Genomic DNA, 17967 nt, shown 5'->3' on the forward strand with positions numbered 1-17967 from the left:
AAACAAAACGGGCATCATACATATGGGGCACATCCTGTGAGGAGGCGTTGCACCATGCACCGGACACCGTGGGAATGAGGATACCCTTACCGCGGTGCGCTGGAATGCGTTGAAATGAGCTATTTGGGCGGTCGAAATATATGCAATGGTGCGCGGTTTGCAGACACAGAACGGCGCACCACAACAGCGCAATCGCTCATGTATGCAAATTACATTAAACCATATTATCATCCGTTGTCGCCGCCGTCATCGTCGTCGTCGTGGTCGTTGTCGTCGTTGTCGTCGTGGTCGTGGCCGCAATCGACGGCGCCATCATCGTCAGAGTATTGTCGGCGCTGTCGAGTGAAGGCATTTTAATTCGATGTCAGCAACAGATAAAATTTTAAATTTCATTCAACACCACCACCGTGTACCAACGGTGCTGTGTGTATCCATGTGTGTGTGTGTGTGTGTGTGCATAAGTAGCAATGGTGGCTGCTGACCACCGGGTGCGCGAATGCAGACGGATTTCATTTTATATTTTATCAATATTAAAAAGATATTAATGCCGGAATGCCTTCCGAGGCGCTGGGAGAGAGCAGTGTGCAACCGGAAGGGGGGCCTGGTGCAGCTGGTGGCCAGAAGTGGCCAACAACCAATCGCGCACTATCGCGGGAAAAGATTAATGTTGATGAAAACGATATCATCGTTCGCGGGCGCCGCTCGGTGCGTTTGGATTTCGCAAAATTAATTTAATATCCATTCGTCGATTGTTTGCCATTTTAATAAAAAGTGTGCTTTGTGACACAATTGAACATTAAATACGATCATCCTTCCCCTTCCGCGTTAGATATTGGCTGTAAACAGGGCTCATAAAAGCAGGAGGGCAATTCCATCGGTTCGGTGGATTTTTTAATTAATTCCGTTCGTATTAAAGGTGTAAGCGAACCGAGGGAGAGAGGAGAAAAAAAACCACTCGAGGCCATTTCGTTTAACAACCGATGGGGACAGTTCAGTAAATTGATTTGTGTTGCCTCTGCTCTACTGCTGGCCAGCCGAGAGGTGAGGTACCTGACCGGTAGCATGATGTGTAATTGTTGTTGATATCTGTTGGGATAATAGATGAATAGATTACGAGGTGATTGGTTTGTTAGATAATGATGTTGATGTTACTTATGTAAACTCAAAACAAAAAAGGTCATTTTTGATTATTTTTTTGAATGCTACTATTAAATTTACGTTTTTGGATAAAAGATTTTTCATTCGATAGACGTCTTTTTTTGTAAACATCGTATTAAACAACTACTTTTCAAGAAATTGAAGTACCAATTTGAAGAAAAAATATCCTAAACTATAGCCAAGGTATCAATTCCCAGCAGGGGTGTCTGCAAAAATACTCTTTTAACGATCTCCATTATGTCTTTGTGCAAGATTGAGGTAAAAAACACGAATTAATTTCATTAGATAACTAGTTTTAAAAGATACTGTCGCATTTATTTTTTTTTTTACTTAATTTTTGTAAATGAAAAACTGAATAACCATAACTTTGCCTGAAAATAGTATAATTTTATAAACAATCGACGAGACTATCGCTTAATTTGAAGTGCATCTGCAATTGTTCGAAATTCCAAATATACGCAATACTTTTGCAATAATTTTACTGCTACAATGGACAACGGCATTTAAATTCTTTGTTTTGAGAAAACCAGATGGAGGCAGTGAAATGGAGACGCGAGATCTTTGTCAGTTTTGATTCGATTACTCCAACATGTTTTGAACAATATTTCTCGGAAGCTTCATCAATCACAAAAAAAATGAAAAAACAAATGTCCCAACAAATCATTAAATACGTAAGCCCCCCCTTAACAAAACAATACGATGTGTTACGTAATGGCATCTGAACAAACAGACGCATTTGAGAAACCTCGAAGTCGCTTCTGGTTGTTTTTTTTTTCGAATACGGATTTCGTTTTCGGCAACAGTGTTTATCGCAAACATTTCAAACCAATAACAGCGATCTCCAAGAAGTGCGGCTGCCTTAGTTTAATCAAATATTTTTGCATTACAAGCATAATATTCGCTACCCAAAATCACCCCTCTCCTGACTCGCCGTTTCGCCAGCCGTTTATCAAACTTCAAACCTTCAACCGGTGTATGCTCTACCGCAGCGATAAGCGATAAGATAAGCGTCCCGTCCGTGAACAGTTGAGGTGGTCACAAACAATATGCTTCCACGATATTCGCTTTAAATCGTCGCTTCCAGCCGCCCAGCTGCTCAGTAGGCTCAGTGTAGTTCGAAGCGAACCGAAACCATTTGTTTGCCAATCTACCAACACTCGCCATCGTAGCAACCCCCGGGGAAAGCGAAATGGATTTTACTGGAAAAATCGTAATCATTACGGGCGCCAGTTCCGGCATTGGTGCGGCGACGGCCAAATATCTGACCGGGCTTGGTGCCACCTGCGTTCTGGCGGCTCGCAGCGAAGAAAACCTCAAGTCCGTCCAGCGGGAATGCATTGCCGTCGGTAAGGTGGAACCATTTCTCGTCGTTACGGACGTTACGCGGCGCGAGGACTGTGAGAAGCTGCTCCGATTGACCATCGCCAAGTACGGGCGGGTGGATGTGCTGGTAAACAATGCCGGTAAGGGGGCGGGTGGTAGCATTGAGGTCGCCGATCTGGAACAATTCGATGACATCCTCAACACGAACCTACGCTCGGTGTTTACGCTGACAAAGCTGGCCGTACCGCATCTGATCGCGTCCCGGGGTAACGTGGTGAACGTGTCGAGCGTTGCCGGTACGAACTCGTTCCCGAATGCGCTTTCCTATTGCGTCTCGAAGGCGGCCCTCGATCAGTTTACTCGCTGCACCGCGCTCGATCTCGCTCCGAAAGGTGTTCGGGTAAATTCCGTCAATCCTGGTAAGTGATGTTAAAGCTGGTGTTGGTTGGTGTGTTTTAAAACAAGAGCCACACACTCACGCAATATGATTGGCACAATGTTCTAGGTTACTTTGATGTGTTTAGCATACTTTCAGAAACGTGAACATATTTTGCAGAGCCTTACTAGCGTTAAATAAATCCAAGTAACTCCTGAATATTAACCAATAATATTGCGCGCGTGTGTGTGTGTCTGTGATCCGTTTAAAGCTGCTTTCACATCGAGCGCGTTTTTAAAAACGCCAAAGTTGGCGTTTTTTGACGCAAAAGCTTAATTTATTATTCACACTTAAGCTGCTTTCACATCGAGCGCGTTTTTAAAAACGCCAAAGTTGGCATTTTTTGACGCAAAAGCTTATTCTATTGTTCACACCTAGGTTGCGCGAAGGTCGATTTAAAATACACGAAAAATAGCACCAAATCACTACCGCCACCTTATCAAATCATGATAAATAGTTTAATCTTCACGCAAAACAGTTATTACCCGGATTTCAACACATTCCTGCCAAAACAAATTGCAAAACCAAAGGGCAACGCTGACTTGCTTGCGTAGCCTGCTACAGTCGGCTCAGAACCTGCCACAATCTGTAGATTTTTACAGATCCGAAAAAAAAACGCCAACTTTTAAGCTCTTCAAAAGCTTCAAGAAATTGCTTTCGGTGCGTTGCGTGAACACTTCCATATATTTTTATGTGATACAACCGTGTTTTCTGCGTCAAAAAACCTGCTGCGTCTATTAGTGGCGTTTAAACGCGCTCGATGTGAAAGCAGCTTAAGGATTCTATTTATTGGTGGATTTCTAATCTTTATCTTCTCGTTCGCTCCCTCGAAAAAAACGCAGCGGTCATCGTGACGGAGTTCCACAAAACGCTCGGTATGGACGAGACGGCCTATGCCGCCTACCTGAAGCACTGCGAATCGACGCATCCGCTCGGGCGCGTCGGTAATGCGGACGAGGTGGCCGCATCGATCGCATTTCTGGCCTGTGACAAGACGGCCAGCTTCACCACCGGTACCTGCCTGTGCGTGGACGGTGGCAAGCATATTCTAACGCCACGATAAATGCGCTCTAGCGGAGCTCCAGAGTAGCCAGAGTAGCCAGAGTCCAGAGCGTGTCCAGTAACGAGTCAATAAAGTCCGCGAAGACTTGCCGAGTCGGGAATCGATTTCTTGTGTTATTATTGAAGCTCACCTGAGAGGAGAGGGACACACACACACCTTTAATGGCCGGCGAAAACCTCATCATCATCTACTCAACCACTACCACGGGACAGTTGCCTCTGTTATCAATTCCACCGGTGGCTCTCGAGCCAATCCATGACCACGTGGTGTGAGCTCCACTTGTCAACGAGGAGAACGGTCTCGGAAACAGATCACTCATCGAAGAGCACGCACACACGCACACACACACGCACAGCAGCACCGGCCGCTGATAACGGTGACGATGATGACGTTGTTTGTCAATCACACCCTTCATCCCCTTCTGCACCTGCACTCCGACTCAGATGCAGACCGACTCGACCACGAGTCTCGAGCCTCGACTCCACGCCGGTCATCATCAGCAGCTAACAAACGATTATTGAGTTCCGGGAGATTAAACAACCTGATCCTTTGGCCGATCCTGCGTCCACCTGCCGGGGAACACCGGTCCGGAACACTTCATTAAACGCCTTCCATTCCGGTTGATACACACACGGACACACGAGAAGTGATGGAAAGTTCACTCAGCAAATTGGCACGAATATATTATGCAGAGCGTATAGAGCGGCCTTTGGATCCCGCCTGGACTTGCAGAGGATGCCAAACGCTGCACCGTTTAGTTGGTTTGTCGGTGGTGGTGTTGGTGGTGGTTGCACCGGTCATAATATTGCGGTGTACCGGAGGCGAACACCAAAGACGCAGAACGCCCCCCGGGGGGGTTTGCGTCTGCTGTTTGTCTTACCTCAAGGTCTGGAGTTTCAATCTCACCTCTCAGGACGACGACGACGACGGACGGTGGACGTCTCCGTTTCTGTCTCCGTTGTGTGAGGATCCGCATCTCGCCCGTGAGGTTGGCCATCGTTTAAGGTGCCATTTTGGAGGGCGAATGCCCGGTAGAACCTAATGCATCGCAATGTGCAAAGGGGACACCCTTTGCAGGAACACGCGGACGCGGGACCACGGGGTCCCAACGGTTTATGTCTTGCTCGTCTCATTTATTCCGGGCCGAGAAAGAAGCCGAGCGAGGGCGAAAAGCGTTGTATTGCGCGCGTGCTTGGCCCCCTTCCTTTAGCCAAAGGAACATTAATTTCCCGCCACACCACCAGATGCAGGCGCGGACGGTGCACTAACATGTCCAATGCCAACGTGTCCGCATTGCATTGGAGTGTGTATGTGTATAGAACCACGGTTGGCACCGGGCAGCAGCAGCAGACGGACGCAATCGAAACCGGCGAGCCCCGGAGATCAGCAGCGAGAGATGCGAGAGATCTTGAGCAAACATAAACACACACACACCGGCCGGCACCAGAGCGAATAAATAACACTTTATCCTTTCAATCGGGAGGGTGGTGGTGTTGCCAAGCAGAGGGTATGTTGCCACTATAGTGCTGCTGCCTCCGTTCGACCACCGCGCGAGCCTACGGAGCCGGCATCAGGGGGAGCGATATCAGCATGTGACATGCAGGGAAACCAGAGACAGTCCCTCACTCGCACCTCACCTTCTTTCCCTTCTTTCCTCACTCCATCCAGTAGGCAGACCTACTCGGTTTTATGGAGCATCAAAGTGTGTTGTCCGCTCTTCTGTCTGCTCCGACTCCGACGACTGCGACCTGCGTTCGTTTCCCGGTTCCCGGTCTTCGAATCCAGGCGCACCCGCGAGTGCTCGCGGGGTTGTTCCGCGATTTATCGCCCCTCATCAATAATCCGCCAAGCCAAGAAGCCCCTTCCTCGACTTCGACTCGACGGACCGGTGGCGCTCTCGTCTGGAATTCGGAATTAGGCAGCGCTACTAGCAGCGGATCCTAGCTAGGATCCGGACCAGTCCCGGTCCTGTCCGGATCCGGACAGGACTCGCGTGGCCATTTTGCGGCAACGGGGAACGATTGATACCGAATTCAACCGAAAACATAACCTCCACTCCTTTGGTGATGTCCAGGGCGGGAGGGATCTTCTCTAGTGGCCTTCTTTTTTTTTTTGTACACCATCACCATCAATTGGCCTCGTTCGCTCTCTCTGTCTCTCTCTCTCTGTCTGTCTGTCTCGCTCTGTCTCTGTCTCTGTCCTGTGTGTCTGTGTCCTGTGCACCGCGAGAGAGTTGATTGCTGTTCGCGCCTTCCGGTGATGACGAGAATGGATTGTACGCTCTACGAGCGCGCGCATCTCTGTGTGTGTGTGTTTCTGGCCACAGGGTTTATTGCACATTTCCCGGTGCCGAATCGAAACCAGGAACCAGGAACCGATTGCGATTGCGAACGTGCCCGCAGTCCACGGGAATATTTACTGCTTTGGCCACCGCGCCCGCAAGGATAACATACTTCGCGATAAGATGAACATGGCCACTGCTACTACTACTACTACTACTACTGTGGCCACCAATGGCCGACGATGGACTTCTTGATGGAGTGCCGAGTACCCCCTCCCCTTCCGTCCGCTTCTTCCCTCCGCTCTGCAGGGAAATGCATCATAATTGCAGCATCGCAGGCAAGCAATCCGATCGCAGGAGTCGATTTTGGGGCCGATTTAGGGCCAAGTGCCTACTTGGAAATTCCGAACCCGACAACGCGTTCACTTCGCGCTCGTTAATCATCATCCTGGGGCTGGTGGCTATAGTAGGCTATGAGGCAAACTTCAAACCTTCGGGGGATTTCCTCCCTCGTGGAAAGCGTATGTTATGCTGGATTCCCGGGTTCCACCTTTTTTTTTTCCTCGGTGGAAAATTACTCCAAACCCACTACACTTCACTTCACTTCACTTCCGGTAAGCGCAAACATTTGTAATGAAATCCTCTGACTCTCTCTCTCTCGGGGAAGGGGGCGAAGAAGAGGGCGAAGGAGTCAGCATTCCAGTGACCAACAGTAGTGCAATGGCGGTGCAACGGTGGTCGCTCCAAGCTCTCGGACAGAAAAAAAGGACAAATTGATTTATAACCACAAAGCGGAAGCAAACTCGTGGACGGTGGGGACGCGGTCCGATTGGCGACATGTTAATTAGTGCACGGCAATGGCCGCCGCCGCCATCGTTGCTGCTACTGCTGCTTTGAATGCAAATGCTGATGCTGATGATTATGGAGGCGATGCAACCGCGTGAGGGTGCAATGTGTGGTAGCGGGGGGGGGGGGGGGGGGGGAGGAAAAGTAGGATAAGCAGCAATACCGTGCAACATCGATTGTGTATGCGTGTGAGTGTGTGTGTGTTCATTAGCGATTCCGAAATACTTATTATCAATAATTCATACCGCGACCGCTGCTGCTGGCTGCTGAGTGGCGCGACCGGTTCGCGTGTTGTTCGCGATTTGTGGTGACGTTTTTGGGGAAGCGAACGATCGTGCTCGGTTCACTCACACCTCAACATCACATTCTTATCGGAAATGAGAGAGTGAGAGCACTAGCCCGTTTGATACTATCAAGAGGTCCATAAATTGCTGACCAACCCAACCGTGTCAGGAGACGTCATAACGGGCCGGACGGACGGACGAGTTAGGGAGTGTGTCAAGCAGGAGATCCGCGTGCGCCCCATAAAACCGACGCACAAGCACAAGTGTCCCAGTGACCATCGTCCCTTCGGCTGTGAGATAGCTGTTTTTATTTCCTAGAGAAGAAAAAAACACACAACACACACGGATGTAGTGTCGTGCCGTTTTCATTTGTCTGTATTAATGATTATTATGTTACGTTTTTGGGTTCCACTTTTTTTGCGTGAAAATAAAACGGAACGTCCCCCCAAATAAAAAAAAACCGACGTGTCCGACGAGTGGACGTGAAAGTGGAAATGTTGTCGTTGTGTCGAAACGTGGGGGGGGGGGGGAGGTTCCTGTCAGCACCCATTCGAACCCGAGGGAAGGAGGTGAAACAACTGCATGACATGACGATAACTTAGGACGTCTTTTGGCTCTACCGCTGCTGCTTCTGCTGCTGCTGATTATGATGATGATGATGGTACTTCCCGGGGTGCAGGAGTGTGTTGCGTGTGGGCAACAGCGTTATGCTGCCCACTACCACACAGGTTCCTTACCCTCTTCCGTCTATCGCTTCGTCTCTTATTTGCTCCCTTATCGGTTATAACCGATCGGAGTCGGAGTGAAGCACAAACATCAAAATGCGGGTGCGTGTCTTGAGTTTCTTTTTTTTCTTAAGGGGCCTAGTGTACGTGCGTGCGTGCGTCCGTGCATGCATGCATGATGACGCGCCATTTTAATGTCTTTCACACAAACACATACACACATCCTTACACCTCTCGGTGCTCGATTGCGAAACTCATTCCGGAAGAGCTACTGTCGAGTAGATGGGTTAAAGGACTCGCCACCACCATCACCGGCAGCAACACACTTTGTCATTTCAGCTAACCGCGTTTTGATTCTAGGACCCCTTTAATGTCCATGTTCACCTTCTGTCGGACTCGCGTGAAGGTGGGTCCCAGGACACGAGGAAAACGCGGAAAAAGGCGGGAAAAGGGGCGGGGTTCCGTTAAATTAATTGCATTAACAACAACGACAACGATGATGACCACGCCAACAGCTGGAAGGGGAAGAGAAAGAGGTCTTTGAGGTCTCGTCCACCCCGAAACACACCATAACCTCACTTCATGAGTAGTTGACCGCGCGGGGTTAATGCAGCGAGAAGAGAATTATTCCCGATTCCCGATTATCACTACATTATCATGCCCATTACAGGCGCGGCGTATGAGTAGTAGTGGCGTCCTTTCCCCGGTGCTTTATGCTCCCCGGGACCCCTCGGGGCCGCACACACACACCGCGGGCCGAATCCATCATACTTCACCCCTTGGGTCCACCCTGGGCTGAAGGCTAATGAAATACGTTTTCCAATAAATTTAACTTCAAATTAAAGCGAAATTAGAACGCTTCGTGTCCTGTATCTCTGCGTGCGTGTGTGTGTGCGTGTGTGTGTGCGTGTGTGTGTGCGTGTGTGTGTGTGTGTGTGTGTGTGTATGTGTGTGTGTGTGTGTGTGTGTGTGTGTGTGTGTGTGTGTGTGTGTGTGTGTGTGTGTGTTACTCCAGGCAGTTCAGGCAACCAGGCAGCCGTCCTCTCCTCTCTGAGGTCGACTGAATCGAACATATGAAATGGAACCCCTCCCCTGCCGGAATTACGGGTCAACGGCGTTCTATTCGACGGCTACAGAGAGGAGGAGGTGCCTCCCCCCCGTGGGAGTCGGGGGCTATAATTTTGGACCCCCGGGCGGGTTACCGCGTCGTCCCTTTCCCCCGGGGGCATCCCACTAATGGCGCCACGCGACCACTTTGCGTGACGTTCTATGCTAAATAGATGCTGCACTGCACTATCGCCGACTGCGGCTTCGATTCGGCTCCAACCCTGCTCCCCTGCTCCCACAGGACTGGAGTGCAAGGTCCAAAGCACAAGTAACCGCGCACACACACACATACACACACACGAAACGGAACGGCAATGATATTCGATAACGTCTGGTGCTGCACCGGAGGCGGAAGGCAAACCTAGCAGCACGAGCAGCAGCAGCAGTTCCTGTTCAAGTTATTTAATTATGATTTAACTTTAAATGTAGCTCCTGGCACCTCTAGACCGTCTCCCCCTCTTTCCCCTTCCCTCCCTCCCGCCTCTGACCGGAACGGAAGTCTCCTCCGAGCGATGCGCAGCTCACGAAACCCGCTAATTGCCGGACGTTGGTTTATGTGGCCAGCGTTGCCAACGGGGACCCCTGCCCCTGGAACAAGACCATCTGCACCAGGCCACTGCATGCCGTTTGACCCCGTTTAAAAGGAGCGGGACCTCCATGCGACGATAACTTGTGCCGCTAAATCGCTTTCCGGAATCGCGTACATTAAGTCGCACATTTACATTTAATCATAATGAAGTAGATGGTTTGATGGTGCCTTTTTTGGGGCGTACCAGTGGAAGTGCTTTACGGGGATGACTCGAAATGACTCTTACGGAACGGGACCGCGGAACTCCGTCCAGGTATAAGGTAAGACGGTGCATCCGCAACGGTTGTCACAAAATGTTCCAATCACTACTGCGCGTAAGAAGAACCGGGCAGAAGCTCGGTTCTCGGCAAATGTGACTAAATGAAGTGTCAAGCTAATGCGCTCACACCACCATATTCGCACCACCACCAAGTCGAAAGGGACGAATGCTTACGAAGGGATCCCGACAAACACCCATCCCTCGATTACCCATCTTCTTGCACTCGAACCACGGCTCCAATGGTCACGCTGATTGGGCAAAGGAGGGTGCATCACAGGGCATCTGTTGTTTGTTGTTCCTGTTGTTCCCCTTCAACTGAACCGGCACAAATCCGGCAAATGTTGATTTTCGCCAGCGCTCGACCAGCAGCAGCAGCAGCAACCAGCGCAGCGCAGCGCAAAGAAAATGCAGCCTTCGATTCCAACCTCATTTGACTTTGACGCCGAGAACACAAGGCATATTGTACAACACCATACGGCCGATCGGTACGAGCGGTCGGTACGAACACCGAACCGAATCGCCCGCTTTTATAAACTCATTTCCATTATTCCGAATCGTTTCAAGGGGCCATTCCCGGACCTTCCGGACCTTCCGGACCTCCTCCTGTTGCTGCTTCTTCTTCTTCTTCGTGGAGGTTTTGCGTAGTGCACTTCTACTACCCATACCCACTTTACACACTTGTTCCGGTTCGTGTGCTCGCACATTAGAGAACCATTATAGGGACCCTGCCGTAGGTCGTAGACGAGACTGCATACGAGTGGTATTGGTTCCGGCTATCGTATCGTATGCTCCTCGTATGCAGCATCTACAAGGGAGAAGAAGAACTCCATATGTGTGTGTGCGCGTGTGTGTGTGTGTGTGTGTGTGTGTGTGTGTCTGGGATGATCTGGGACGAGGGTAATGCCGAGACACAGCCACCCAGGACCGTCATATTGCAGACACGCTACGCTTCTCCTACAGTGCACCTCGATGGCGCTCCGATCCGATTCCCCGGCATAATTGGATCCATGCATTATGGATAATTATTAAAATCAATAAAAGCGCCGGCTAATTGAAAGCAAAAAACGCACACACACACATGCCGCCTCGATCCGAATGTCCGACTGTAGGCGGACCGACCGACCGACGTCGCCCGCCGTTTCTCCTCTGATCGATCCGATCCGCAAATGTGTTCTGGCGCACAGCTAGCGCCGGGGACCAGCGCGTTGTATCGCGTTCCGTATCCGTCCGTATGTTGTACCGACGCGGAATCGAAGTTCGTTATCGATTTTCCGGTCACATTCCGGCGCGAGCGAGCTGTGCTGTGTTCGCGAGGGATTTGGTCGAGACGAGACGAGACGAGACGATCGAAGACAGGGGAATATGTCTGCAGCGGCTGCCGGGACAGGGAACATTTCTTTCGGAAAAACGCGCGACAAACGGTGGTGGTTTTTTTCGGGGAAAAATTGGATGATATTACCGTGATCCAGAGATCCCCGACCGTGGTGGTGGTGGTATTCTCCGGTAGATGGAGACGCCTGGTGAATCACACGTTTTTTCGGTTCTTTGGTTGGGACCTTAACATTCTGGTTTTGTTGCGTTTTCGAGCGTGCAGCAGCATTGTGTTCAGAGTAGAAGAAGAAACAGAATAAAAAGAAAAGAGAACCCTTTTGACCATTATTTGCCGGGGCCACTAATTTCGTAGAAAATACGAGATATTATTCCAAGATGGCTAGATAGCGATAACGGCGATGGCGACCACGGTGCACCCGTGCCCCCCGACTGGTGGGGAGGGCCAAATAATGATGATCAGAATACGGGATACAAAGAGAAAGGCAGAAACGACTACGAGAAACGGACAAGAGTTTTCAATTCACCCTACACGCTGCGATACCAATTGAACCCATGTTTCGTAAATTAGAAATGTATTTAAAGCCATTTTCGGTGCGGACGGTGCCATTGCACCGTCGACGTTGGCTACGCCCAATACGTTACGGTTGTTTCGGTGACTCCACTTTTCTATGACCCGGTGGGTTCACCGTTTGCGTGAGAACCAACAAAAAAAAATCTCACAAGTCATTAAGAGGAAATGATAGTCCATTAATGATTGCATCCCTGCGCCAATGCTGCGTCGTTTCATTAAATGCTTCTTTTTTTTCTTTTGCCTCTTTTTCTTCTTTGTTGGTCTGGTGGCTGGTGGAAGTGGTGTGCAAAACATGCGAAACAGCACCGAACGAAGGGAACGGTGGACGCAAATGTGCGCTACATTTATCTCACGCACACACGAAATCCAGCGCTCTTTATCATTACGTTCATGCGAGCAAACCCCCGACAGGCACCCGGACATTTCCACGAAAAAGAGGATGGCGTATGTTCTTGATAACATTTCCCGGATGCCGGTTCGGGCCGGGCCGGGCCGCTCGCGGCTATCCTGCCATATCAATCAATTATACGCCCGAAGCGGCGACTGCTGCTGCTGCTGCTGAAGATGTGGAAGAGCTGAGCGATGACGGGAAGCCACCGCCGAGGATAGATTCAACTTTGTTCTTCTTCTGCTTCTTCTTCTGCGCTTCTGTCGGGATCGTTTGTATCTATATTTGCGGTAATTATTATTGATACAAGTCGTTATGGCGCAACAAACGGAATGCTCCTTTTGACGAATGTAGCTGTCACTGTCCGGGCAACGTCACTCTCTCGTACATTGCTCCAACAGATCTAGTAGACATGCCGGGCAGTAGAACTTCAAAGACTTCTGTGCCAGTAAAGTTTCGAATCGATCTAAGGAACATTCGAAACAAGATCGATTCGTGACTTCAGTTCAATCGCAATTTGAATCTGTCAAAACAGTGTAATACGGAAAGCCAAGGTTTTGATGTAACAATCATTAATTTTTAATGTCTATTTAACTAAAGAAGAATTAATTTGCAAATCGTAGCTCCCTCCTGAACTATCTGACCAATACAAATCGATACTCTTTGGATAGATAAGAATTTTTTTTAAATAACCGCATAGAGTTACTGTAAAATGTATAATGTTTCATACATTGGTAGAATTTTTAAAAGGAATATTGAAGGTTTTGTGGATTTTGCATAGAAAAATGTGCTTCGCATATTTATTAAAAAAAAAACAAAATGTTCAATTAATTTTTAATTAAACTAATTAATTTTAATTAATTAAATTAATTAAACACTCGACGGGTCTTACTATGCTATGATATAGTATGATTTGGATGGACGCATCAACATTCCAAAACAGTTGGAAACCAGTAGTTTTGATGCTGCAGAGGAAAACGTTTGGTTTCGGACACATCGCAGTAAAGTAGCAGCATGCACAGTATGTTTGTCAGTTTTTCATCGATTAATCTGAAACTTATACACAACATTGTATTAAACTAAATGCTATAAAAACCATTAAATACATTTGCCGCACTTAGCGAGCTGATTAGTTGTCTCAATTGACTTTAATATATCGATGAATAAGTATAAACGGGATGTGTTTTAAACAAAAATACGGAGTATTTTAATATTTGCTCAGCAAAGAATAAAAGTATGATTCCTTTTCGAACTTAAATGAAACAAACCTTGACGATCTGCGGTATTACACGGGTCCCATGGAATCGGCCAACGTTTCAATCATCTTCAGCACCCCAAAGTGGCCCGTTCGCTTGAACACAAATCCGCGTTCTGTTCCATCCATCACTCGCGCACAGCGGACGTAAGACATGCATAAGGGTTTGGGGTGACGTTCCCGTACCCACCATAAACTGTCTTGCACTTATCCTTCTATGCGGCACGCGTTTTTGCATAACGAGCAAACCACACAGCAGGTCAGCAGCGGTGTCCCAGTGTCCCTGACGACAAGGCAAGGTTGCCATCAATTTCCTTTTTTGGGTGAGAGGAAGGGAAAGGCGGAACCCCGCTCCGTTATCATACCACGTCCGTTACACCAAAGCTATCCCGTATCTCATTTGATGCATAATGAATTTGCCTTTCCGGTAGTGGAGCTCGAGGTCCGATAAAAGGGCCCGAGGACCCACAGCCCGACCAGACCAGGAAAGGTACAGGAAATGGCGTGGTACGCGCTTCTGATAGTCGCATTCACCGTAGGGCTTGACCTAGCCCAACCGATCGTGAACCGCGTTTCGAGTGTACTCCAGGAAACCCTGGCCCTCGAGTGACAAATGTGTGTCTTGCTGGTCCGGCCAACCAACCAGTCGTTGGCCCTCGTTCGTCGGTCGCTGGTCGGTCGGTCGGTCGCTTCGGTTCCCCAAGACAGCATAAACCGCAGTGGAAAATTTAATACTTTCATCATTCGCTTCAGTTCAGGTACCGAGAAGCAGACCGGGCCACGGGCCACTACGCCAGGTGTGTACTCTGCAGTTCCGCCTTCAGTATTGCTCCGGATTCGACAGAAATGGCCAACGGACGGTGGTCGGGGGTTTGTCAGGAAGCTTCAGGTTGTTTGTTGAATTTGTTGCGCCACGTTACAAAACCCACCAGCACACACGACGTTCAGTCGAGTTTGGAGTGTTTATACGCTCCAGGCGGTGGCCAATGTCCCTGCTCCGTGATTTCGTTCGCTAGAAGCCATCGTATGGCAAGGTGGTAGAGTGAGAAGAAGAGGTTAGCGCTGCTCTACACAGGTCGAAACTAACTTGCTCTCTATGGGTGTGAGAGAGAGAGAGAGAGAGAGTTGTTTGAGAAGACCACTTCCGGCTTCGCCTCGCCCCAACACCTTTTCCTGGGAAGTCAACTCTTGGTACACTTGTAATGAATATTAAAACTACAGCCAACCGTGGCAAGTTCCCGGGGCCCCTGGTGCCACTGGCGCACATCGACACATGACGAGACGATGACGGTTCGTAGCATAGTGTACTTCTTGTCCAAACACTGTGCCACTACCGTCACACGGATGCTGCCCGGGATGGGACGCTTATTGCGGTGGAGAAGATGAAATGAGCAACTTCTGCAATGCTACAGACCGCGGAATACACCGGCGCACACATTCCGCCGCACAATATCCCATGTGGTGTGCTAGTATTTGTGTGTGCATGTGTGTGTGTGTGTGTGTGTGTGAGTGAGCAACACACGAACACGAGTCGTTTCATTACACCATCCGAGCAGGGTGTGCATCGCGAACTTGCTGACTTTTCCCTTGTGGAGCTTCCTGGGAACTCGAAACTCGAGTCTCGGCTCGACACGACTCCGTGGTGCATACCACGTTGTAAGTCCGACGGTCTGCAGGGTTCTATGGGTAGGCCTTTCCAGTCCAGTCACACAAGTCATTCTTTATGCACCATTACACTACGTTTACATTAGCAAAGGAATCACGGTTCCGGGCCGTGAGTGGCACTAGGCTCGCACACACACACACACACACACGAACGAGGCGCTGCTGTTATGCTTGCCGTTCGTGCCATTCTCATCATCCTCAGCCGGAAGTCCCAGCGTCAGAACAATCAGCAGGATTCCATTCCCCCCATTTTTTGTTTTGTTGCCTCTTTCTTTTCGTCGTCCTGCTCTTTCTTTTCGGCACGGTGTATGTGTGGTGTGCCTGCTGATTGCTTCTGTTGCGGCGGCACTTGACACCAAAACACATGAGAAGCGTCGCTTCTAGCTATGGGCGTAAGTTCAGCGTGACTTCAGCGTGCTGCGGTGTAATTGTTCACCTTTATCACACACTCCACATGGGAACCCATATGGAGTCTCTGCTACAAACCGCAACAAAGGGCGACAAGATGTCATCCCCCATTCCTTCGCTCGATACGCTCTCCAGCGCCGCGCCGAAAGTTGGTGAGAATTGAAGCGAGATTAAACTTGCAGTTCGTGGTAGCTGGCGCAGTTAAATTACTCAACCAGCCATTTCAGCTACCTTGTCGTCTGTCCAACAACCGAGTCTGGAAGGCACTATAACACCCATTTATTGCCGGACAAAATAGCGAAACCGTGGCGCCCTAGGATTCGCGGAAATTGTTTTCGACCTACGGAGCACTGGGGTGCTATGATCCGAGCTATAGATTAAACATTCAAACGGCAACCGTCACCAATAGTTTCGTGTCGACTGAAATGGCGGCGAAACACAGTATTGAGCATCTCACGAAATGACGGTAGTTTCACGCCATTCACGGGGCCACCATTTTGGTGTCAATCCGAATTTTAATGATCCCCGCTGATGAACTCAATCACGGCGATGCTGGTCGTTCTCGGCGCGACCGAAGGTGCGCACCTTTCAATCGTGGCTTTTCCACTGTTTCCATTGAACACCGAGAAGCACCAAACCAGATGCCCAATACCCGGTGGCACCTGTTCCGAAAAGCGTCGTCGGTTCCTGGAATATTTACAATTTCCCAGGAATGTATCAATGTTTATGGCGAACTTAAAAACTTCTCCGGCGTATAAAATGTCACCCGGAGACACTGCGAGAAGAAGCCGACCGTAACGGTACCAAGAACGGGGGGGCCAGATTGTTTGGATTGAACTTTCATGACCGCGGTTTAATGCCACGGGTCCTCGGAACCTTCCTTCAATCTCGGCTCGGCTGATGGTGCATCTCTGGCTGTCTGAGCGTAAAATCTGAGTCGTCTGGCGTGACTGAAGGACTGGGAAGCAATAACATCGGCAGCAGCAGCAGCATCGCCCCTCTACCTGGTCTGCCTGGACCACCGCGCACCACCGCGCACCACTTTCTGCAATAAATCTCAATAAAACTTCACTAAGTTATTCATGTAGCGGTCTTTTCTGTCCAGCGTCCAGCGATGTTGCTGCAGCGATGTTGAGCGTCCTACGAGTCGGCGGCACAACTACACTACAAACGGGGGGTAAGCGACGCGACGCCCAGGGAAAGATTAAAAAAGGTGATGCCGAAAGACACCAGGAACTCAACCCCCCATTGGAGAGAGAAAGAAAAACCCCGGACTCCGGGAATGATACCTGAGAAACTTCCCCCACCACTTCTGTTCCTTCCGCCAACACACGGTACACGGTTTACGATGCTGCACCTTCAATTGCGTTTTATCTACCCCCGGGGCCGGTGATGTCTTCCGGGAAATGGGAAAGCACGCAAGGTGTAAAGAAGCTACTCACGCGTTAAAGACGCTTCCAGAGGTTTTCCTAGTTGAGCTGAGTGAAAGAAGAATGTCAACCCCAAAAAAAGGGACGACTGCATTCCAACAACTGCGATCGATGCGATTGAACGAAGCAGACGCAGAACGCTGCAGACGAGAGATGAAGGGATTACAGCAAAGGTAGGTCAATAGCAAAAGGGCCATAGCCCGATGATAGTACAGCTCGTCCGTATTCTCGTCCTCTCTAGTGGATGTTGAGTTCTTTGATGTTGCGTCTAATACCCGCGAAACGTTGCAATCCACGGAGGCAGCTAGTAGTAGTAGTAGGATCAGGATGGTGTTAGCAGGCTTTCTTTTCTCCCTCCGTTTCAACCTAACCGAACCACGGAAGCCACACGGATCTAACGCTCCAATGCTCGTTGTACAGGAAAGTGCTAGAAGTGTGCTTTCCTGGTGCTCACCACCTCGCAGCATTTCGCGTCGCGTAATTTATTTGTTTGTTTTTAAACTTCCAGACTTCCAGTTCCAGTGCTCCATAAAATCCGGGCCCCGGGCTCCTCGTAAACAAAATGCCGGATGCCGCGTACAAAAACTGCTGCTGCTGCTGCTGCTGCCATTGTTGTTGTTGTTTCCTCAGTCTCCTTCTGCCTGTCATCTCTTGCAAATGCTTTATCTCCCGCTTTCTACTCCTTCCCATTCCTCCAGAGCACATTATGTTCGGCTGCGTTCTAAACAAAAGGGGAACGGAAATCATCGATTATGCTTATGGATGCAGACGAAGCGCCCTTACCGAGGCAAACGGTGGTACCGAGAACAGCACTGATTTGGCTTTCTGCAGTCATCAAGTACGACCT

General features: G+C 49.4%; 2 protein-coding genes across 2 annotated transcripts in view; one reads left to right on the forward strand and one right to left on the reverse strand.

The window, feature by feature from the left end:
* LOC125955960 (growth factor receptor-bound protein 2) overlaps positions 1 to 17967 on the reverse strand; it is a 130024-nt gene that overhangs the window by 26477 nt on the left and 85580 nt on the right. The gene's annotated exons all lie outside the window — the stretch shown is intronic.
* LOC125955953 (3-oxoacyl-[acyl-carrier-protein] reductase FabG-like) lies at positions 2267 to 4084 on the forward strand. The gene is made up of 2 exons (XM_049687325.1): positions 2267 to 2900; positions 3760 to 4084. The coding sequence occupies exons 1-2, from the start codon at positions 2348 to 2350 to the stop codon at positions 3978 to 3980; spliced, it is 774 nt and encodes a 257-aa protein (XP_049543282.1). The 5' UTR covers positions 2267 to 2347; the 3' UTR covers positions 3981 to 4084.

This window comes from Anopheles darlingi, chromosome 3 (assembly GCF_943734745.1).
Source record: "Anopheles darlingi chromosome 3, idAnoDarlMG_H_01, whole genome shotgun sequence".
In the NCBI taxonomy this organism is placed as follows: domain Eukaryota; kingdom Metazoa; phylum Arthropoda; class Insecta; order Diptera; family Culicidae; genus Anopheles; species Anopheles darlingi.

Bases quoted from the DNA above. Each gene is read 5' to 3' on its own strand.
- LOC125955953 (XM_049687325.1), top strand. From the start codon at position 2,348: ATGGATTTTACTGGAAAAATCGTAATCATTACGGGCGCCAGTTCCGGC. The intron at 2,901-3,759 runs GTAAGTGATGTT...AAAAAAACGCAG, and splicing joins GGTAAATTCCGTCAATCCTG to CGGTCATCGTGACGGAGTTC.